This window comes from Cololabis saira, chromosome 11, assembly GCF_033807715.1.
Source record: "Cololabis saira isolate AMF1-May2022 chromosome 11, fColSai1.1, whole genome shotgun sequence".
In the NCBI taxonomy this organism is placed as follows: Eukaryota; Metazoa; Chordata; class Actinopteri; order Beloniformes; family Belonidae; genus Cololabis; species Cololabis saira.
Window position 1 is genome coordinate 23,836,642 of NC_084597.1, and position 23,708 is coordinate 23,860,349.

Here is a 23,708-nt window from a genome sequence, read left to right on the forward strand (position 1 = left end):
AGCACAGGAGCTTCCCCCCTTTTCTCATCAGTGGCTCAGAGTGGAAAGAGTGGACACATTCAAATATCTGGGAGTGACCATCTCAAAGAACCTGTCTTGGACAGCATACTAACACAATTGTGAAGAAGGCCAGGTAGCATCTGCATTTCCTCAGATGACTGAACCTTTTTAAGCTCCCTTTAAAAAGGTGCTCTGGAATTTTTACACTTGAATGAGTAATTAAAGACACATGTACATATATTTCTACACAGATAGTATGTACATGTTACTTTCATGTAATCAGTATTTGGGTCAAAGACGTGACGCTTACTTTTTCTGTCCGATGGAACTTTTTACCTAATAATAAACATAAAAATGAATAAAAAATATAACATGTATGTCTAATACGTTCCTTCTACATGTGCCCACTCTTATTTTATTTAAACATGTTGGTTATTGGTCATTTTCTGCCATCTGAAGTGTGAAAACATCATGTGGGGTGACCGTCCAGCCTTGACTTCTGTTTGGACAACTGGTTTTAAATCACATTAAAACAATTTAAAAATAATGCTTGCCCTATTGGGCATACTTTCAAACTTGTTTTAGATTTATTGACAAAGTTATGGAACATTTGTACACACATTTCAATCATAATACACAAACTAATCTTGTCCGAATACGTTCATTGTCTGAATTATCATCTGGGGTGACCATGAAAAAAATACAATTGAGGGACTTTAATATTGACAATCATCTCAAAGAGGATGTTGCATCAGCCAGTTACTCCATGAGGGTCCCAGAGAGACAACCTGCAGGTCAGTAGTCTCTCTCTCCTTTACAAATAAATCCTCTTTCTAACTGCTGCAGTGTATACGTCACATTTTGATATCATGTGGGGTGACCACCCTAAAACTGTAAATAATTCGTTTTATTTGCAAATCTATATTTTGAAGGTAAATTTGTTACTGATATGTGGTGAGAAGTAGCTAGCTTAGATCATATAGCTAACTGTTACCCTGTTATATTTGATTAAACTTGAAAGCATCATGTGGGGTGACCACCTGTCATGTGGGGTAACCAACAAATGGCAATTCTGTATCAAATTCAAAATTGAATGTCTATCAGTTTTGGTTCAAATGTGAATTATTGGTATAGCATGCATAAGTGGATACACCTTGTACACATTTTAAATCAGTTTTATGAATTTTAGAGTAAGTAAGAGGATGACACTGCCATTATGGATAGAATGTATTTTAAAATGGTTTTCAAAAAATGAAAGGAAACATGTGTCTATCTTTCTTGAACAGTTAATTTAATTACTGATCCTTATTAAAATATAAATTTTGTTATGGAAATCTATTAATTTTGAGATAAAGTACGGTCGCCCCAAATGAGGCCTTATACGTCTTTGACCCATTTATCAACCCCAAAACCCCAGCCTAGACACAAACATTCAGACATGTCACAGACCTACAGGCATCCCACACAAATTATAAAACTAAACAGGGAATGCTCCTCCCCTTTTCTGTTTGTGTATATCTGTTTGTCTTACGTTACTGTGTATACACTTTCAACACCACACAACATGTTACATGCCCACTCGTGCCCTGCAACATACCATACAGTCACCAAGCGGTTCCTACTGTACCATCTTGTCCGTTCTTGTCTTTCCTTTCCTGCTTTCACTGTTGGTGATTTTAGTTTTCTTTGACAGAATCAGGTTGTTTTTTTTAGGGGTCAATAAATATGGTATTGTCAAGAGGGCTAATGAATGATACACACCCATACACAAAAAACAAAACAAACAAACTCTGTTGCAAGAACCAACCATCCATCCATCCATCCATTTTCTATACCTGTTTAATCCTTTGCAGGGTCACGTGGGGTCTGCCGGAGCCTATACTAGCTCATTACAGTTGAAAGGCAGGGGTACACCCTTGCCAGGCCGCCATGTTTTAGATGTCTCCTTGACGAAGCAGGGAAACATGGAAAACATGCAGGACTGTGGTGCTCTCGGACTGGAGTCTGAGACCCCTGATATATAGTATCACAACTGCACAGACACACAAAAGGCAGACAAACACTGCTGTTAAGGAAACTTCTGTAATTCAGCCTGTTGACTGAAACATGAAACAACGCTTGCTCTGGACTCCAATGTCAGCTACACCTTGCCAATACTTTCCTGTGGCTGTACATACATTTCTTGAATGCGAATGAATAAAAACAAAGTAAGTTCAACAAAAAAAACAAAACAAAATTATTCTATTTACATTCTATTCACTTGTCCCCTCTGTATAAAAAGTTTCTTCTCTGTTTGTGATGGCATACTACGGCAACCCTTCACTTCCATGGTGTGGTGTTGTGGTTACTGGCAGCTAGTTTATAAAAGGACAGAGGACAGGGAGCCAAAACTGAGGTCTGCTAAACCCATCATCAGCCTTGGAGCTCCACAAAAGTGATATTGAGTTAAAAAAGGGCAGACTGCAGAACAACACTGTTACTTTTGCTTATACTTAAGACAGAAGGGGATACCTCTCATATGAAAAGCACCTTAAAAAACCTCAATTTCAAAAGAAGAAACAATTTGTTTGGTCATTTTGTGACCAATAACAAATATGAATAAAAATAAAGTGAAAATATTTGAAAGGGAAAAAAGTCATGACATAGTAAACATAACAGTCACAGATGTTGTGTTTTTGATCAGAATCCAACTTCAAGATATTCACATTATGTTCAGAAAATAAAAAATATAAAACATACCAGAAGTATGTCTGTTCCGAGTTTGAAATCTGGATTTACTGACTATGATACACCATTAGAAGTCTTCTTTGCTCCAATTGAAGCAAAGTGAGGAAGGACACTCAGATAATTTACTGTTTGACAAACTTCAGCTAAGGAAATCAGTTATGCAGTTAGTTTGAAGAGTTTCTCATTTCCATATTGGCACTATACATAGTAAAGATAATCACATTGTTTTAGTTACTTATTACAGCATAAATGAATTTGAGCGAGCACTCCCATCTTCAATCAAGAATGTACATTTGCAATTTGAAAGCACAATTCTTCATTTTCATGCTCAGATATTGTTCTGCTCTGCCTCAAAGCTTAGCCCTTACATTTAATATCTTTACTTGTTTGTAAAAATTTGCTCTTCTTTACCTCCAAACCGTTTCTGCTTTCAGATTTACTGCTACTCTCCAATCTAAGCACTTCTTCTTTACTTGGTTTTCTTTTGCATGCTTGTGAAACTTTTGCTCTTGGAATTTTTTTCCCCTCACTCATCGATATTTGTGCTACAACTGTGTCAAAATTCCCAACCAACATAAAGTCAGTATTGACGCTAAAGTTACCACTTTTGTACAAGTATGCTTGTTTCACTTCACAGATTCTCCTCCAGACCTTGAATTTATCCATTTTCTGTTGATTAAAGATAATAATATATCCTTAATTCTTGACTGCACACTTCTAAAAAAGGTTCTAGTAGTAGGTAGTCAAACATTTTGGCTGATCATTTAATATTTTTCTCTTTAAAAAAATAAAAAATGTTGCGGTTAAAATACAACAAGAAAAATTACAAGAGCACCCATTTTTTACGGTCTGTATACCTCGACTTATATCAGACATCAGCAAAGATAACTTCTTTAGTTTCAGATTCAGATCTGGGGCAGTAGTTTGTCATGTCACTGGTTGCAAACACCAGCGATTTGAACCGTTTTTGAAGAATATTGATACGATTGTTGAAAGTCAACAAACAGAATTTCAAGATTCAGAATTAGTGCTGATTCCGCACACACGCACACACAAGCCTGCGCACCTGGAGAAATTCAGAAATATCCTGTCCGCTGCATTTCAGCCCACCACAGCTGGTTGAAGAATACTAAAGGGGACCTATTATGGCATCTAATACCTATTTTAAACAGGCCTTGAATGTCTTTAAAATAAGCCTTTGATTGTTTTTGCTAAAAGAAATTAGAAATTCAGCCTCTGAGCCATGTTTTTATCATCCCAGTCTCTAACCTCCATCTCTATGCGGGATTCTGAGTGGGCGGGGAGGCTATGATAATGAGGCTCTGTGCTGATTGGCTGCCTGAATGACGCGATACACCGCTACGAAAAAGTGGCGGAAGCTCCGGCCGGCGGAGTTAGTTGTGGGTGTGGTTTCACACATCGGAGGCCAACCTATGTAAATCGCGCCCGTCGTTACGTAACGAAAGGGAGCTGAATCTGAACGGCTCGTAGAAGCCACATCACACTGGATGGCTGATCCGGGCGGCTGTACAGACACTACAGAATTTGGTTGCTTTCCTCCTTCTCTGAGTTGGCAGGCTGAGGGGAGACCACTTTATATATGTTAAAGCAAGAAAAAACATGTTTTTCATAATAGGTTCCCTTAAAGTATTTCACAGTTTAATGAAGTAATGAAGCAATTGTAAGACTTTCAGATCCTCCTCAAAGTAGTGAATGTTTTTAAATACTTTTGCAAGAGTTTGTGTAGTTTAAATAAAAAACAAGTGCTGACAGAGGAGATTCATTTGGAAGTTTACAGAATTGCTTTTATAAGTAAGACATAACATCCAGCTTCTGTAGGCCACAGTTAGATGACTGATTTTGTAGTCATATCATAGGATTTAAAGCTGTCTGTTTTGGACACTCAGGTGAATAGGAGAGCAGAACTGTCAAATGATCACAATCTAGAGGTAAGTTAGCACGCTAGACATCCCCAGTGGGCCCAAAGTAAGGGTTTACTGGGAGGGCTCTGGCATAAGAATGTCTTGGAAAGAATTCCTTCGAATGAGGAATATTTTTTGTCTATATTTATTAGGCAGCTGAACTGAGCTGCACCCCCCAGGTATTTGATATAGCAGAGATCCTCAACCCAAGGGTAGACACCCCAGGTGTAGTAGGCCATTGAGCTGAAGAAGGAGAATTATGAAGTCTGGTCAACACTTGGGACTCTGGAGGCAGCCAACAGATCAGGTCAAATGGGCTGCTATCTTGGCTGTTGCTAAGACTGTTTGTGACATGCTTTGGTTAAAACCTCCCAGAGATACAGTAGAACAGATCTTTATTCAACAAGCCTCCGGGAGCAACGAAGTCATAATAGCATCATAAGTCTTTGACAGATGGAAGTCACATGAGACTAACCAGCCACTATGCATTCAAAGCACACCAACTACAGGACACGGGGATCTCAATGAAACATCAAAGATTGCAGAAGGAGGGGCAGGAAATCTATTTGGCAGCTCAGGACTACTGTCAGTAGTGTCTCCTATTCTCAACACCTCCTTCCTTTCATCCGTAGTATATTCACAGAAACACATTAAAAGCACTCACGCATACATACCGTTCATGAAACTAACAAAGTTTATTTCAATGCATAACAGTGTAAATTTTGGCTGAAACTAATAATGAATAGAGGAAGAAGACCACCTTTGAGATGCAATCTAACGATTCTTTGTGGACCAGAATGGTTTCAGTGCCCAGCTCAGAACCAGTTCTATCTGGCTGCTAAAGCACTGGACCTGGGTCAGAGTTAATAGTGCTACAGAAGCCTCCTGGGCATTCAGCTGCTTTCATTAATCTCTTACCTTGTATTTCACACCGCAAATGTCCAGCAAAAAAAATCTCCTGCTGTCAAGTGCGGGAGTAAACAATCATTGCAGAAAAAAGTCTAGAGCAAATTGCCTGCAAATTTTCCCGAACATCTTTAGTGTTCCAATGTGAAAACGGCTTCAATATGTTCACACATGCGGAGGTAATGCTACAGGAAGAGCCAGGATGCCAGTCATTGTCAACTCAAGCCCCATAAAGAAGCAGGCATTGAGATTCGAGGGCAATCAGTGGCCCAGCATAGGAAAAGTTGAAAAGCTTTTTTGTTTGTGTGCTTTCATTTATGGGAGCTGCAACAATGAGCTGCAGCACCTGGGACAGATAGGAAGAATCTCAGTTTCTGCCACAAGTCTGCAAAACAGGATGACTCTCAAGACAAAGTGTGCATGTGAAGTAATAAAAAAAAAAAAACACAAAGAGAAGAAAACGTGCAGTTAAAATACACGGGACTAAGATCTGACCTGTGAGCCCAGAATAACGCGACTATTGAAGTGCATGTCATAAATCAAGAACGTTTAATCTGGTAAGATGGATGGAGGCATATAAATACTGAATGACTGGTATGTGAAGATGTGATAATCAAATATTAGATTATATTCTAGGTACAGTACTTTAAAAACAAGAGCAGAACAAGAAAAAAAAAACTACCTCATAGAACTTAAATGAGGGCTGCTAGCAGAGTGAAAGAGAAAGCTTTCATGGAAAGAAGAGCAAAGGTTGGCAAAAGCGGGTTATAACTATACTGAAGACTCTTCTGCATGTCTAAACAAGACCCAGAGAGACTGTCTGACTCTGCACTCCCTGAAGTTACCTGTGTTTTAGAAACTACTGCCTTCCATTTAAGGCAAAGATAAGAAATGCAAGTGGTGACTAGAATGAACAAGAATGCAAGCAAAATTTTTAACAAAGCAAAGGTGAGCAGTGTTTTCCTGAGAAACAGTACTTTGGCTACAAGTATTGTTTACAAAATGGAAGAGCAAAGGCATGTGGAAGTACTCTGAACGCTATCAACTGTCCAAACAGAAACATGAGACATCTAAAGACATCTTTAAATCATAAGATATCATCAACATCAGTGTGTTGTTCATAGGTACTGATTACTAGATAATACAAAACAAATCAATCACCAATATGATGTCACATATCACTTGGACCAGAACAGTCAATGGGTACAGCCAGAATTAACTGTAAAGTTAAAAAAAGCAAAGAGGGAAATAAATAGAAGACAACAGTGATACAGGATGGGCAGCATTTGAGGATGATCCCGGCCTGTCATCCTTTCTTGCGTGTCTTCCCCCCTCTGTCTATACACATTTCCTGTCCACCTACTTTGAATAAAAGGCCACTAGGGCCAAAACATCTTTAAAAAAATAAATAAATACATTCTACAAAACCAGATCAACTTTTCAAATACTGGCTTCATCCCAAGCAGAACAAACAAGATCAGTGTAATCAAGCAGCTGACACAGTGAGAAAGAAAGAAAAACTGACCCGGTATCAGCATTTCAGACCCGAAAAACCATCTGATGCAGTCTCAGCGATATTTACACCACAGGTACTGCATGCTCTTGTTATATCTACATTGTACATAAGTGCAAAGGACATCTGAATCTAAGCGGAACCTTATGTTTACAGAAAAAGAAAAACAATAGCTGCAGGATATGTTCATCTTAACTTTTTTTCATCATGTGTGGCAGAATCTTATAATCTTTAATGTTTGGTTTCTTATTTATTAACACCGAGTCTGCTGACTCTCACTGAACAAAGGCAAACTCTTACCACACATCGCATAAATCCTTTACATACAACCTGGAACATTCAAGCAAGCTGCTTGAATGTATGAATGTGCACCTCATTTCTGGGGAAAAAAACTGCAGCAAATTCTTGCCGACTGAAAACAAGTCTGGGGAAAACACTTTTCTGAGCGCTGCTGTGAGAGTCTAAAAACAGAGGGAACATTTTGGCCCCGGACTGATCCCAAAACACACAAAAGAAAAGTTAAATGGTAAGAAGAATTTCCCCTGCTTGAAGAACTAACCATTTTTTGACTCCTGTTTTTTTCTTTTTCGGGGTGAGGGGGTGGGGCACCCATTTCATTTTGTCAGTTGCTTTAGTTATTTCTTTTGTACCCTCAGTTTCATACAGACACACACTCAGCTAAAGATAGTCCTAGCCATGGTTTATGAGGATGATTACGTTAGCCTTGAGGTCTGCAGGATCTGTGAGCAGCCAAACATCTGGGAAGCAGCTGGTACTATAAAGGCCAAAGCTAGTCTTTATTGTTTTGTTGCCCACATCTGCTCTCTCTATGTAATTAAACAACAATACTAATGGTGTGGAGAAGTGGCATGTTTGTGTGGGTGTATGTGTATAAAAGTGAAAAAAAGGTAGTTCACATAGGTCCAATTTTACCAGCTAATAAGACGTAGAGGCTTGCGACATGACATAAAAACAGCTTTTTTTCTTAATATAAAATTACTGACATTTTTTGGGGGAAAAAAGGTAATGTTCATGAAATGATATACAATAGGTGTCAATAACTAAATAGATATTTATGGACAAATGGCCTGCTACACACCTTCAAATTTTTTTAACAAAATGTATGAGAGGACATCTGAACTGTCACTTCAGACACTTGGTTTAAAATGTCCAGTTTAAAAAGGACAGCAAAAAGATTAAAAAACGCACACACACACACCCAAAATAAACAAACAAAACAAAACCATCAAAAGAGGCAAGAACAGACTGGTAAAGACATTCAAATTTGGCACTATAAAATTTTTAGCAGTGCAGTTGTCCATTTTTTGAGTGACTGGAGATGATCCAAAATGAAATAATAATCATGGACAAAAGCAGAACAGTTAGAGTTGCCAATAACATTTATCTTTAGTATTACAGGCAATAAAGATTGATTTCTTATAAGTAGAAGATCTGTGGTTCAATCTTCAGCCCTTTGACTAGATGAAGTGTGGAAGTGAAACCCAGGATGTTAGTAGTGACTTAGCCCTGGTATTTCTAACTTCTGCACCTGTTCCCTGTAGTGCTAAGACTAACGGATCATGAGAGAGAGTCTGACTGACTGCTTTCCCAGACACATTCACAGCATTCCTTCATGTATATTTTGGCATCAAGACAAGAGTTTGGGACAAGGGAAAAGAAAGAGTAGATGAACATCCTCCAGCTAAGTGGTTGTTATACACATAGCTACTTTCTCAATTTTACCCCTTTATTCAATTTCTTTGGCTATATCAAACAGCCAATATAAAGTTATATTTTCACTACTTCTTTGGAGAATACATTTTTGCCTTAAATACTCTAGGACATGTTTCTTAGACAATGTAGCAAAGTTGTCATTTGCCAAATTTTTCATTTAAAAAGTTATGTAACCTTGTCTAATTTGCACAACAGGCCTTTGTGACTCAAAATACCCTCCCTGAAGGTCAAGAAGTGGTGTTTTGGGACAAACATGTGCAACTCACTGACATACTGACTTCTGAACCAAATCTCGTGTCCATAGCAGTATTACCTAAAAACTGTTTTCCCCAGCTCTGCACAGCTAATAAAGCATTGATAGAAGAAGGGATGGTGCAATACAACAAACACAGCCCTGTCCCAGCCTCTTCAATTTCTCACAGACATCAAATTCAAAATGAGCATGTTTTTCTTTTTTTTTTTTCTTTTTTTTTTTTTTTTATTTTGTTTTTATTTCGAAGTGCACTCAAATATATTACAATCTCCAAACATGAGAGAACAGAAAGAGAGAAGGGATATACAGTTAGGTCCATAAATATTTGGACACTGACACAACTTTCAGTATTCCAGCTCTGTACAACACCACAATGGATTTGAAATGAAACAATCAAGATGTGCTTCAAGTGCAGACTTTCAGCTTTAATGTGAGGGTATTTACATCCAAATCAGGTGAACGGTGTAGGAATTACAACACATTTTATATGTACCTTCCACTTTTTAAGGGACCAAAAGTAATTGGACAACTAACATAATCATACATCAAATTGTCAATTTTTAATATTTTGTTGCAAATCCTTTGCAGTCGATGACAGCCTGAAGTCTGGAACCCATAGACATCACCAGACGCTGGGTTTCGTCCCTGGTGATGCTCTGCCAGGCCTCTGCTGCAGTTGTCTTCACTTCCTGCTTGTTCTTTGGGCATTTTCCCTTCAGTTTTGCCTTCAGCAAGTGAAATGCATGCTCAATCGGATTCAGGTCAGGTGATTGACTTGGCCATTGCAGAACATTTGACTTCTTTGCCTCTTTGGTTGCTTTCGCAGTATGCTTCGGGTCATTGTCCATCTGCATTGTGAAGCGCCGACCAATGAATTTTGAAGCATTTGGCTGAATATGAGCAGATAATATTGCCCGAAACACTTCAGAATTCATTCTGCTGCTTTTGTCAGCTGCCACATCATCAATAAATATAAGAGAAGACTTCACCAGAGGAAATACAGAGGAAATACAGATGGGTTACACAAGGTGTAAACCATTGGTGAGCCTCAAAAACAGGAAGGCCAGATTAAAGTTAGCTAAGAAACGTCTAAAAGAGCCAATGCAGTTCTGGAACAACATCTTATGGACAGATGAGACAAAGATCAACTTGTACCACAATGATGGAAAGAGAAGAGTATGGAGAAGGGAAGGAACTGTTCACTTTAATCTGGCCTTCCTGTTTTTGAGGCTCACCAATGGTTTACACCTTGTGTAACCCATCTGTATTTCCTCTGTATTTCCTCTGGTGAAGTCTTCTCTTATATTTATTGATGATGTGGCAGCTGACAAAAGCAGCAGAATGAATTCTGAAGTGTTTCGGGCAATATTATCTGCTCATATTCAGCCAAATGCTTCAAAATTCATTGGTCGGCGCTTCACAATGCAGATGGACAATGACCCGAAGCATACTGCGAAAGCAACCAAAGAGGCAAAGAAGTCAAATGTTCTGCAATGGCCAAGTCAATCACCTGACCTGAATCCGATTGAGCATGCATTTCACTTGCTGAAGGCAAAACTGAAGGGAAAATGCCCAAAGAACAAGCAGGAAGTGAAGACAACTGCAGCAGAGGCCTGGCAGAGCATCACCAGGGACGAAACCCAGCGTCTGGTGATGTCTATGGGTTCCAGACTTCAGGCTGTCATCGACTGCAAAGGATTTGCAACAAAATATTAAAAATTGACAATTTGATGTATGATTATGTTAGTTGTCCAATTACTTTTGGTCCCTTAAAAAGTGGAAGGTACATATAAAATGTGTTGTAATTCCTACACCGTTCACCTGATTTGGATGTAAATACCTTCAAATTAAAGCTGAAAGTCTGCACTTGAAGCACATCTTGATTGTTTCATTTCAAATCCATTGTGGTGTTGTACAGAGCTGGAATACTGAAAATTGTGTCAGTGTCCAAATATTTATGGACCTAACTGTACTTCCAGAGGTGCTGAAATCATACATGAATTGTCTCTCAGCCTTTCTTCCTGTTATATCAACTTATAGTCCACTTCTTCTTACTTTTGAAAAGGAAAAAAATTAAATGGGTACAACAAATAAGCAAAGCCATGTGCATATTCATACGCACCATACCCACACCTGTGCGTATATACTTAAGCACATCCTTACACCCATATACATATATACGTACCATAAAAATAAAAATATTGAATGATAAGTGTATAACTATATACATCCAGAGAGAGATAAAGTAAAAGGAACATACAGCAGTTTGGCTTCACTGTTTCATAAACATACTATAATGGTCAAAACAGGCACCAAGATGAATGTATCCTATGGAGATGCAAAAAACAAAAAAAAACAAAAAAAAAAAACAATGTCCTTCAATGCATTGTTATATCCAAATCTGGTCTCTGGGGGCCAATATACTGCCTCCATTTTTCCCAACATTGTAAAAAGTAGCCCATCTTAAGATTTATCGAGAAGGTGATCTTTTCCATCTTATATATTTCAAAAGTCACATCTATCCAATCGTTTGAGGTAGGCCCCGAAGCCATCATCCATTTTTTGGTTAAAGCCTTTTTCCCAGCTGTCAATAATATACCCATTAAGTATGTATCAATACCTCTCAATTCTAGGGGGTAAAGACCCAGGTATATGGTTTTAAAATCAAAAGGTATTTGTATGTTAAAGATGGTTTGTATGGCTCCATGTATGTCAGTCCAGTATTTCAATATGTTTCGACAAGCCCAAAAAATATGAAAGTGATTTACCACTCGACAACCACAATTTCTCCAACACTGAGAGTTACCATTGTCGTAATGTGACTTCACATGTGGGGTAATAAAAAACCTTGCGACATTCTTCCAGCAGAATTCCTTCCATGCATGAGATTTTGTGCATTTCCACTGAGAAGAGCATATATCCTGCCATTCTTCCACTGTTATTTGTAAACCTCCTTCTTTCTCCCACCTTTCCTTAATATATTCAGTGGAGTGGTTCTCTAGAGCCTTAATAATGAGCATGTTTTTCAAAGAAAATGAAGACAAAAGAAAATTGTTCCGCTTTCAATAAACTGCAGGTTTTAGTGATTTTCCATTCCATTCTCATATTTTACATAACATTGAAGATAGGGATGTATATACCAAAACTGCTTAATAAAAACAATGACAAAATTGTTGTTTTACCTCAGAAAGCTGACAGTCTTAACACATTTGTGAGCATGGATACAAACATGCTCAAACACAAATGAGTGGATCTTTGCGAGAGATGCTGATGACTCTCCTGAATAATGACACTTTCGTTTGGATGTCGTCTACTTTTGTTTTTTGTGTTGCTGATCACATGACCTTTAGAACCTGAAGTGACTCATTTGCTGATTCAGGCACTTGCTCTCTGTGAGATTACTTAACGTGGCACTTCCTTCACTTCGTTATGTTCAGTTATGATGAAAGGAGCAAAACAGTTTCTCTTTGAGTGAAAGTGCTCTCTCCTACTTTTTACTTGTCAAGGAAGTAAAATTGTGGATTAAGACCAGATTATATAAAACTGTCACAGGAAACAGTATTTCAAATAACATCTTCATCGCTCCAGGCAAGCACTATTCAGCCTGATGGGCACTCTGCTGTAAGAGGCTGTTAATGCTGCTGAACTGTTCATTTCTTCATTTTAGCTGTATCTCTGATTTCAGTTTTATATGGGATAAAGTCAGTATTTGTCAATAAAAAAAAACAATTAAAAAGGTATTAAAATGTGTGTATGAGGTGGAAAAGGCACAAAAACAGATAATTCAGAGACGAGCTCAATGGTAAATCTTACTAGTTAAATTTAATCTTGTTTTGATGAGTGTCCAATACTTTTACGAAGTAAAAAAATGAAACCAGTGTGTAACTGCAGAGCAAAGGTCAATAAGATCAATAAGCTTGTGGGGGCTTACATAAAGAAAGATTTGGGTTAAAACAAGTAATTTCATCTTATCGGTGATGTGCATACATCTACAAAAACAGACAAAAGTGCGGATTTCTTAGACTAACCAAATGAGCTTAAATGGCATTGTATTCTTGGACCAATGTATTAATTCCCTGTACACGGCTCACAGCAGTCCACACTGCTTCACTTTGAGTAGATTAAATCACAGTCTCACAATGATCAGCAGAGTACAAAGTATGAAGATAGAGAAGGTATGTAGCAAAGTGTAAGAAAAGAGTCAGCTAGTTTGGTTGAGATTTTGTTTATAAAATGATGGATGTGTCTACTATGGACTATGTACTACTTGTTGGAAAATTATATATGTATTAGGGGTGTAACGGTACACGCATTCGTACCTAACCATTTTGGTACAGGGCCGTTGCTACGGTGCAGATGTGTACTGATTCGAATACGGTACAATATTTAACAGTAGCTAGTAAACAGGGTTGTTTTGCGTGCAGCGCATACTTCAAATCTGAGTTCCCACATGGACATCTGGCGGATTCGAAGTTTGTAGTCAGCGCTGGACTTTCAAGGCTGATACGAACAAGAAGCCGGGGCTTGAAGACCCTCTCTTATCTTTAAGGGCTCCTGTTTGGGAACACTTCAGTTTCCCGGTGAAAAGCAACAACGGACAAGGACAAGTAGATAACACGAGAGCAGTGTGCAGACATTGTTCAACAGCAATCGGACATGTTTCTAGCAACAGGTCAAACCTCATGACACATTTGAAACGGCAGTACGCGAACGTGAATACCGCTGCTCAAGGAAAGAAAGCAGCAGTGTATCAACTTAAAACAGTAATTCAGATCGGGCTAAAGATATAACTAATGCCATCTGTTTTTTTATAGCGGCGGATCTGCGACCATACTCAATTGTTGAGAACACAAGTATTAAACACACATTTTATATTTTGTTTGAGAATAGTCTATTTATTGGAGGACTTGATAATAGATGTAAACAGTATTTTTTTTATCTCTATTTTTATATTTTATTTTTTAATGTTTCTGTTTATAAGAAAGTATATAAACCGTAGTTTGCAAAAGTTGAAAATTAAACAAAAAGCAATTTTTATGTTTTTTTTTTCCTGTACCGTACCGAAAATAAACCGTAAATGAACCGTGACTTAAAACTGAAGTATGTACCGAACCGTGATTTTTTTGTACCGCTACACCCCTAATTTTTCCCTCATTGCAGCCATTCGCTAAAATCAAAAAAGTTCATTTTATTTCTCATGAATGTACACTCGCATGAAAATGGCTGTTCACCAACATTCACATTCTAAGAACTGGAGAGGATCTGCAAGGAAAAATGGCAGAGGATCCGCAAATCCAGGTGTGAAAAACTTGTTGCATCATTCCCAAGAAGACTCATGGCTGTACTCGCTTAAACGGTGGCTTATACTGAGCAAAGGGTCAGAATACTTATGACCATGTGATATTTCAGTTTTTTTTTAATACATTTGCAAAAAATTCTACATTTCTGGGTTTTTTTCTGTCAAGATGGGGTGCTGAGTGTACATTAATGAGAAATAAAATGAACTTTTTTGATTTTAGCAAATGGCTGCAATGAAACAAAGAGGGAAAAATGTAAAGGGGTCTGAATACTTTCCGTACATTCTTATAAGGTTTTGCACCAACCGCATGATACAAAACATGACATAATCATCGAAAAATAGAAGAAAAATGATAAGATGACATTGTACTTACAGCCACAGCTATCATGGAGTCATCTGGTTTCCATTCTGCCTTCTGGTAGAAGCCAAACTGGGCCGCCGCCTTTGCAGATTCGATATAGCTGACTATCAAAACGCTGGGCTGAGGTTGAAGAAGAGGGGAAATGGAAAAGAAAATGAGCACTTCAAAAGTCTTCCAAGTCACAGAATCCGACTGCCTCATAAAGTAAACATTTCACACATTTATTACAGTTATGTCAGAGGTCTCCATCTGTGTTGATGTGCATTAACTCTTCTGTTAAAAAAATAACAAAAAAAACATGCAAAACCCCACCATACCTTAAGTATTACCAAATATGGTCTATATGATGTGGAAAGAAATTAACCTCAGCATATAAAAGAGTGGGATACTGTTTGTATTATGCAATAGAGGGAAAAAAATGAAAATATTTAAAAACACAGACTGCTGCTGAGTTTGTTGACCTTAAGAACCAAGAACCAATGAGTTGATTTAGCGGGGTTTATCTACAACTAATAAAGCCTTGAGTATAAACAAAGCTGTTTAAGAAGAGTGCTGGTAATAAAAGAACTCATCATCTAAAACTTCAACCCTTGGCAAAGCCGTAATCTTGAGCCTTTCAGAAATGGTCTGCAGGAAGTTCAGGTGTTTGCCGACAGGAAATGTATAACCCCATGCTTTGAAGCTGAAGAGTTTTAACTACTTTGGTTATAAACAGCTCAGGATGTTTTCAAAAGAATTTCAAAAGATATTAAACCATCCTGAAAACAGTATTACTGTTGATAATGGATGTAATAATGGCCTTCCAGATCCATGCAGAGACATAAAACTTAAGCTTAATCGCTTCATACCCACATTTTAAAAAGTATTTATGGTGACCTCTAATCTTTTGAAGAAAGATAGATGTTTCTGTTTACAGTTAGACACAACAGGGCTTGACACTGCAGGAGAACCATGACTGTGTGTTGGTCAGGTAACAAGAGCAAGCAAAATGTTTCACGTGATCCTAGCTAAGCCAATACCAAGTTACAGTAATTAGAGAAGGTTTCTGCTCTACAGTGTCCTTTTCTTCAAATTAAATTTTAATAAAGCAACTAACTGGTAAACAAAAACCCATCTCCTCTTAAGAGATAAAATGGAAAAAGACATTAATGTTGGATTAAGAGTTTGACTATGATCATGTCTCAGTAACACTACAGTACATACAGTTTTGAAAGTCTACAGAAAAAGAAAAAAAAAGTATTTCAAGAATACCTGCTTATTCTTTTTTTAAAGTCACAGGGTCAATGTTTTTATACAGACGAATTATTTTCTATTTTTAAGGTTACCTTTTCAGTAACTTCACAAAGTTAAAAATTACCATCTTACCCAATTCATATTAAACACTAATTTATATCCTACATCAGTCTTCAGCTTTAAAATGTATGAAAGATTTTTCTTCCCATTTCACCCAGCCTAAATTGTTACCATAAAAGAAAATTGCATAAAATTGGATGGAGAAACCGAACTAGTCTGAATTTTTACGTATATTCTGAATGAACAGATTAAGACAGCATCACGCAGCTTCATAGACTGTTGAAGTGAGAGGAGCGACAAAGCAAAGATTTTAATGAGAGAAAAATCAGCAAGGCAGAGAAGAAAAATTGCATGAAGATAAACATCTCCAGCAGTTACAAACAAATGGCTGATGACAATGCAGCTCGACTTGGCTTCCTGTGAACCAACTGGGGGCATTTCTAAGAAATTCAGGCTTTTGGAAAGTTGTCATGAAAACTGAACTACATATTTTCACTAAATGAAAGCATTCTTAACCTCATTGGCCATTAATAGCATCCTGTCCAAAACTTCAGAGACCGTAAACAGAATATTTTTCATTAATTACACAACAAAACCACTAAACTTTTTTTTTTTTGCAACTGCAGAATTAAAATGTTTTATTAGTTGTCCAATCTTCTTTATTTGCTGCCTTCTACCTGAAAAACACAATCTCTAAATCGTTGCTGTCATTTCTTCCACAAACATAACTTTCCACAATTAAATCACATCAATAGTAAACCATTGTTAACTCTGTCACCTCCCTTCAGCGTAAGCAATGGAGTTGGACAAGGAAGTACTGCGTCTCTATCTTTTTAATGCTATATGGATCTGAAAAACTTGTTGTATGATCAGTAGCACTATCACCAACCACTTAATGTATGCAGATAATTTGGTGACGTTTTTGTCCATATGGGGCTGGTCTTCAGCAGTTACTAAGTGTTTGCTCTCAATATGGCTTTGGCATTTAATACAATGCAAAAAAAGAGTAAGATTATGATCATTAGGAGTAGGGAGGACAGTAAAGTGTAATTTTTTGATTTCTGTCTGGTGTAGTCCTTCAAGTCTGTGATATGGCTAAATACCGTACTTAGGACTTTATATAACTGACGACTTGTCTGAAATTAGGGACATTTACAGAGTGTCATATGATGTATGGACAAGGTAATATGTTGAATTGCAAATTTAGTATGTGTTCAATAACTGAAGATTACACCTAAGCACATTGTAACTCCAGCTAAACTGCCAATTTGTGGCAGTGCTACAGAAAAAGCAGCAAGCAGAAACTTAATGTAGCATATAATGATGGCATGAGGCTGCTGCCAAGGTTACACGTTGAAGTCAAATGTCTGTCAGCGATGGCTCTGCTGTGGTGCGTAATCTCATGTACAGACTTATGTGCAGGTTATTGGACTCTGAAAACAGTGTAATTTCAACAATGATGAACCGTGAAATAAGTTCAGTCAAATTCTTCTCTTGCATTTGGAATCACTGGCGATTTAGTCTATATATAAAAATGATGCATGTTGGATTATGTCTGTTTTCTTAACTGTGTTTTTTTTTTATGCCATGGACCAGCTTTGTGTCTTTAATAACGCTACATATTGATTAAAAAAAGAATTCTATGACATGTAATATAATCTTACCCTCTTAAAGATGCTGATCACATTTATAAAACATTGCACATTCAGACAGCCCTATAGCACTTATCCAAACCATAAAGATGGAGAAGTGTCTTTGAAAGATTTCCCTTAACAAGAAAACATCTCAAAGAAACAAAATACACAAAACTGCAACAGCTTGCACAGTGCAAATGAAAAACGTGCCCAGATATGCTTCCCTTGCATTACCATTTTCAATGTACCCATGTAGTTGGTAGCACTGAAGAAATCTCAGGGGAATGAGTGATTGCACAATTGCTCTCACTTATATGTGGAACACAACACTGGTGTGTTTTATTTTCCCCTCTTTTTTTGCAAGTACCAAGAGCCAAGTGTTCACAAACAACATGCACAGCTGTGGCGGGATGGCAGAACAGAACAGCAACTCGGGCTAGGCTACTGTGTTACACAGTCTGCAGCTGAGGATATGTCAATTCGAAACAGACTACACCTGTTGGCAAAATGATGGCTAAGAGAAATGGAAAAAGCAACAAAGAATGGAAATGGAAAATGTATAATCAGCTAATTCATCAAATAACCCGAAGCACGTGTTTATGAAAAGAAAAACATGCAGCAGAACATAAAGAAGCCAGCTGGGGGTCAACTTACTCCTAGTGTAGACAAAACAAGTTTTGTTGTTTTGACCAAATACAGACAGAAATGTAATTTTCCAATGCACCAGTACATTTTACAAAAATATGTACATGTTCATAGACATTAACTGAGATTGGAAGAGGGAAAAATATCACCGTTATATAATGATATTGCAGCAAGCTATTACACAAATGAAATACTAAATCTCTTATCAAAATTCTGATACTACATTGAACTTCCCGTCTGTTATAGGTTCAATAAAATAATTGAATAAATAAACACAACCTTCCATAACATTTCTTTTCTGTGTACAGCAGGGCTACATAACAGACATAGCAGATGTCAGAGGTGCATGTCAAGAGGAAGTCACTGCTCCAATCAACACTGCAGAGACATTCCTTTTCCTAGATGCTTCACTGATACCTATAGATACACAGAGCTCTTGAGAAAGAGGGGAAGCAAAATATGGTCATATCCTGTGTGCACCTCAGGAAATTAACAGTAAGCCTCAGCCATTGTTGCTGCATCTCAATAATATACAGACGCCATGGAACACAGATTGTTGTAAACAATGTGCTAAACTGCCGACTATTATTGAGACTAATGGCCCCTTTTTGTGTTATCAACGAAAAGGCAGAATTATACAATTCTCCATTATCGCAAAGGTTTGAAATTTCAATTTAAAAACAGCACAGCATGAAGTGTTAACCTTTACAACTACAATGGGTTCAATTATTAATGACTTGTTCCATTATTGATAGATATTCCTCACTCTCACAGCTAATCACTAATACTATTTTTTTCTTTTTTTCTCTTCAAAATGATGTATCACTAGTCATTTGATGACTGTGCTCAGTTTATGGCGTTATCTTGCATCACTGGTCCCTTTGCTCAACAGCTGCAAGAACAGACAGTTGACTTGGATGTCACAGTTCTCTAATCTTAGGCCCAATCTCACTTTTACCCAGCTTTTCATCTACCCCTTTCCTCTACCGTTACCAATACCCATTGAAACAGAGGACTAAAAATATCATCTTAAGAATTAGCACACTCCTATGACTTTGTTTTACGGCATCATACGTCACTGCGAGCTATTGTGTGGTATGACTGCAGTTTCCAAAGGGCTAACTTCAAACGTGGCAATTGCCTTGCTTGTATAGGCATTGGTTTGTGTTTGTCAAGAAACAGAGATCAAAGCAGATGATTTCCTGACACCTAGTAATGCTGACAGATCAGTGAGTACAGCTGGTGCAGCTGTAATCAGCATAAACTTAGTATACTACCAACTATTGTGAAAAGCAGTAAAGTTTGCTCATCATGTTGATAACTCTAGTAGTTCTCCAACATTATGATAAATATTTGTGGTGTTTATCATGTTTATTTATAGTTATCTTTACTAGCAAACATACTGAGACCACCTACTGCTTTGGTGTTCTCCAACTAGCCATCCACGGGAGTAAAGAATGGATAAGGCAGGACTCCAGAGTGATGGGTGGGTTCTGTGCTGACATGGGACCACTGGGGACAGCTGCGACTACATTAAGGATGTGTGTAGCTGAGATGAAGTCGAGGTGGAGAATCACTATTTACCACATGTTAAAATGTATTTTCAGATAATTGCTATATTGACTGAGACCCTCCCCCCCTTTTGTGGTTTTATAATTAAATAGTGTGTTTGCTGTTGCTTCAGATGTTAAACTTAACAATAAAAATAAATAATACATATCAGGAATCATATGATGACGTTTATATGTGTGTTTGTCTTTTTTAAATGGACCCTGAGTCTATTAATAAAGTCTATCTATCTATCTATATGAGATTATCAATAATCACATGAGTAAACAAACAAACGGCATATTTTTTTAACTGGCATATTTTTTGGACAAGCAGATCTCACAATTATGTATCCAAATTCCACCAACATTTTAACATCCTCACCAGTAGAAAAGAAAATACCTTTAACACTTCTGACAGAAACTAAGTGCTCATACCATACATCCTCATTTCACTCTCAGACTCCATTTGCTGACTTCCTCTATTTATTTATTTTTGAGCATCAGGTTGTATTTGTTGTAATAGTTTTGTCTTCATAATTTGATTCTTTATTTTTGTGTATGACTAAACCTACGTGATAAAAGAAAAATATTATCTTAGGCCTTGTTTTAAAAACCCTGTCAAAGGAAATAAGTGAGTGGAGGATTTCAAGAGATGACTTTATTTCAGTCACTGTTTTGTTCCTAAGTATTTTTTTTTCCAATTTGTGAGAATCTCTTCAAGTGCTGACAGTGTAGTTGTGTTTTTTATTTATCTTGAAAGGTTCCTGACTTACCGCTGAGCTGCTACCAAACAGAGTAGAGGTCAACAAACTACCAATGAGCTGGCAGTACTGTAAACTTTGAACCCATGCATATATTAGAGTTAAATTAACATTTCATTACAATTCAGGGACAGCTTCTTCCCCAAAGCTGTGAACTTTCTCAGCCTATAAGCTACCTCATATTTTCTGTGCAATATTTTTCTACCTTCTATCCACAATGTCCCAATATTCTACTATCTATGTGCAATACTCCCATCCCTTCAAGGGCAATATTATTCTTCCATTCATTTAAGTGCAATATCCCCCCACCCATCCATGTACATTTTTTATCCTCCCATTCACTCTTGTTTATAGTGTGTGTACATATATATACATTTATGCTTCCTTGCTTACATAGTCTTTGCATGTGTGCACTTTGACGGAGCTGCTGCCTAATTCCAATGTACATGTACATTGATAATAAAGGCTTTCTATTTCTATTTTCTACAATTACATCTTGTCTCAGAGTCTGCCTTACTTGTGAGCAGTGATGGGGAGTCTAAAGAAAATGACAAATCATTAGATGAAGGAAAGACTGAGAAACTAACGCCTATGTGAGATGTACACGTGTAGGAATGTGCTCAAACTATGAAGACGCCAAAAACCATATCTGGCACCTATTTCACAGGTGTATAGGGAGTTTGATCAATACCCAACGGCAGTACTATTGATTGCCTTCTTCATTCTTATTGCAGCTACACTTTTACTCAACAACAAGAACACACAGCCAGATGCTGCAGTAATTTTTTAAATACATTTATGGAATTACTCTGTGTCTATTTGTATTGATTATTCTATTACTTAATACATATAGAATAACTACAAATGCAAATCAGAACAACATGATCGATTTCACTCGTTATTCTACACTGCAAAAACTCAAAATCTTAAGAATATTTGTCTTATTTCTAGTTAAAATGTCTAATTTTTAGTCAAAAAATCTCATTACATTTAAGACAAGACTCAAAAACAACCATTTTCACCTGTTTCAAGTAGATTTTCAATTAAAATAAGTGGAACAAGATTTTTTTTGCTTGTAATGAGAAGATAAATCTTGTCCCACTGGCAGATTTTTCTACTTATTTCAAGTGAAAATGTACTTGAAAAAGGTGAAAATGGTCCAATAACAAGTTATTTTTCTGATGATGACTCTTGTTTTAAGTGTAATGAGATTTTTTGACTAAAAATGAGACATTTTAACTAGAAATAAGACAAATATTTCTGGTAAGATTTTGAGTTTTTGCAGTGAGCGAGACTGCATTTGAAAAAGTTCCAATTTTCTTGACCACACAGATAAGCTACATAGCAGACTTCAGTGATGAGTATTTGCTGGATGTGTTGATTGATACTCTAGTTAAGTTCTGTGACTCGTAACCTTGCCATACCTTAGCTTCCACTGACTGATACGCAGTCCGATAACTGCACCTTGAAGTGAAACTACTGACATGAAATACACGTTCATGTGTGTGATTTACACAACTTACCCGGCTGAACCAGATGCTGAGCTGTGTGTCTGACAGCAGGGCGAAGTAAAACCTCTGGGAGCTGGGCTGGATGTGGAAAAGCTCCTCTTCACTCCGCAGCGGACAAAGCAGCCTCCGGGGCCAGCCGGTGAGGAAATACATGACGGAAAACTCAACGCCAGACACTCTGAAGCAACAGTGCTGGTTTAATTTTAATAACTCAGGTGACCCATGAGCGGCTGTTTCCGTGAAAGCAGAAAAAACTTAAAATAAACCCAGTTTCTGGCACCGTCCGGGGGTATTGGCGCACAGTGGCCGCACGGGGAGAGCCGAGCAGCCGCCGCAGCTACGCGGCTAGCCCCGGGCCAGCTCTGGAGCCGCACCAACTTCGAGCTAAGAGCGGTGAAACCGGGGGGGGGAGAGACACCTACAGCCGCAGACGATGTTGAATAGCGGGGCTGCGACTGACAAATTAATCGAGCGAATTTCCGTCCGTGCCGCGTTAGTTGGTGCGGAGTCCGGACCAGCGGTATTTATTGAGGGCTGAGCGTCCAGTCTTCACATCTCGGTGCCTCGTCGTCGCCATCTTTACAAGAGGCGGCGAGACTCGCCGCTGATTGGACAGGAGGAGACGTCTGCGTGGTGTTGACATATGACGTCACCGCTCTGTTATGAGGACTCATCACCGCGTTCCATTTGTCCTCGGAAGTGGGGACTTCCCAGTTCCCAGTCGGAATTATCAACTAGAACGCCCCTCGAAGTGGGATTTCCCACTGGGAAAGTGGGAGAGTCTTCACCACCCCCGAGTTCACATTCCAAGATGGCTGCCCCGGTTGTAAACAGTAGAAGAGAGCTCTGTAAAAATTCGTAGCACTTCATTCTAGTTTTGGTCACACTAAATCAGTCGTATACAAGTATTATTCGGCATATATATGCTGCTATAGTGTAATTTACATTTTTCATGTGGTATATGCGAAATACAAACTTGTTTACCTACTTTGTAACTGGAACGCTGATAACTCGGCTGTGACGTCATTCCCAGTTCCGAGTTCCGACTTCCGAGGTAAATGGAACGCAGCATCAAGCCCGGTTTATGGTTCCGCGTTAATTCAGATTCAGATTCAGATTGCGTTTATTTGCCATTTGTGTAACACACAGTACTCGAGTTGTAAAAAAAAATCAGGGGGGATGGTGGATTTTATCATATGGGGACAGATAATTTGTGCTGATTAAAGTAAAAAAGTAAAAAAAGAGTACAAAACTCTTATTACACTTAAAACAAGACTCGTCAGTGGAAAAAACAACAATTTTCACCTGTTTCAAGTAGATTTTCACTTGAAATAAGTAGAAAAATCTGCCAATGGAACAAGATTTTTTTGCTTGTAATGCAAAGATAAATCTTGTCCCACTGGCAGATTTTTCTACTTATTTAAAGTGAAAATTTACTTGAAACAAGTGAAAATTGTCAAAAAGGTTATTTTTCTGGTGATGACTCTAAATGTTGAAATAGCAGTAAAACCACATTCATTGATGAAATGACATAATGAATGGAAAGGGGAGGTGGCAGTTTTACAGGGGGGATGATTTTGACCGTTTTTATTTCAGGGG

General features: G+C 37.9%; 1 protein-coding gene across 1 annotated transcript in view; it reads right to left on the reverse strand.

Moving 5' to 3' along the window:
- The window catches only part of ric1 (RIC1 homolog, RAB6A GEF complex partner 1), a 45,943-nt gene extending 23,242 nt beyond the window's left edge, over positions 1–22,701 (reverse strand). The window contains exons 1-2 of the mRNA XM_061734097.1: positions 22,122–22,701; positions 14,728–14,835 (exon numbers count right to left, since the gene is read on the reverse strand). Of these exons, the coding sequence (XP_061590081.1) occupies positions 14,728–14,835; positions 22,122–22,262 (249 nt within the window). The 5' untranslated portion in view covers positions 22,263–22,701. The remainder of the gene's footprint in view (positions 1–14,727; positions 14,836–22,121) is intronic.
- Positions 22,702–23,708: the final 1,007 nt, after the last annotated feature.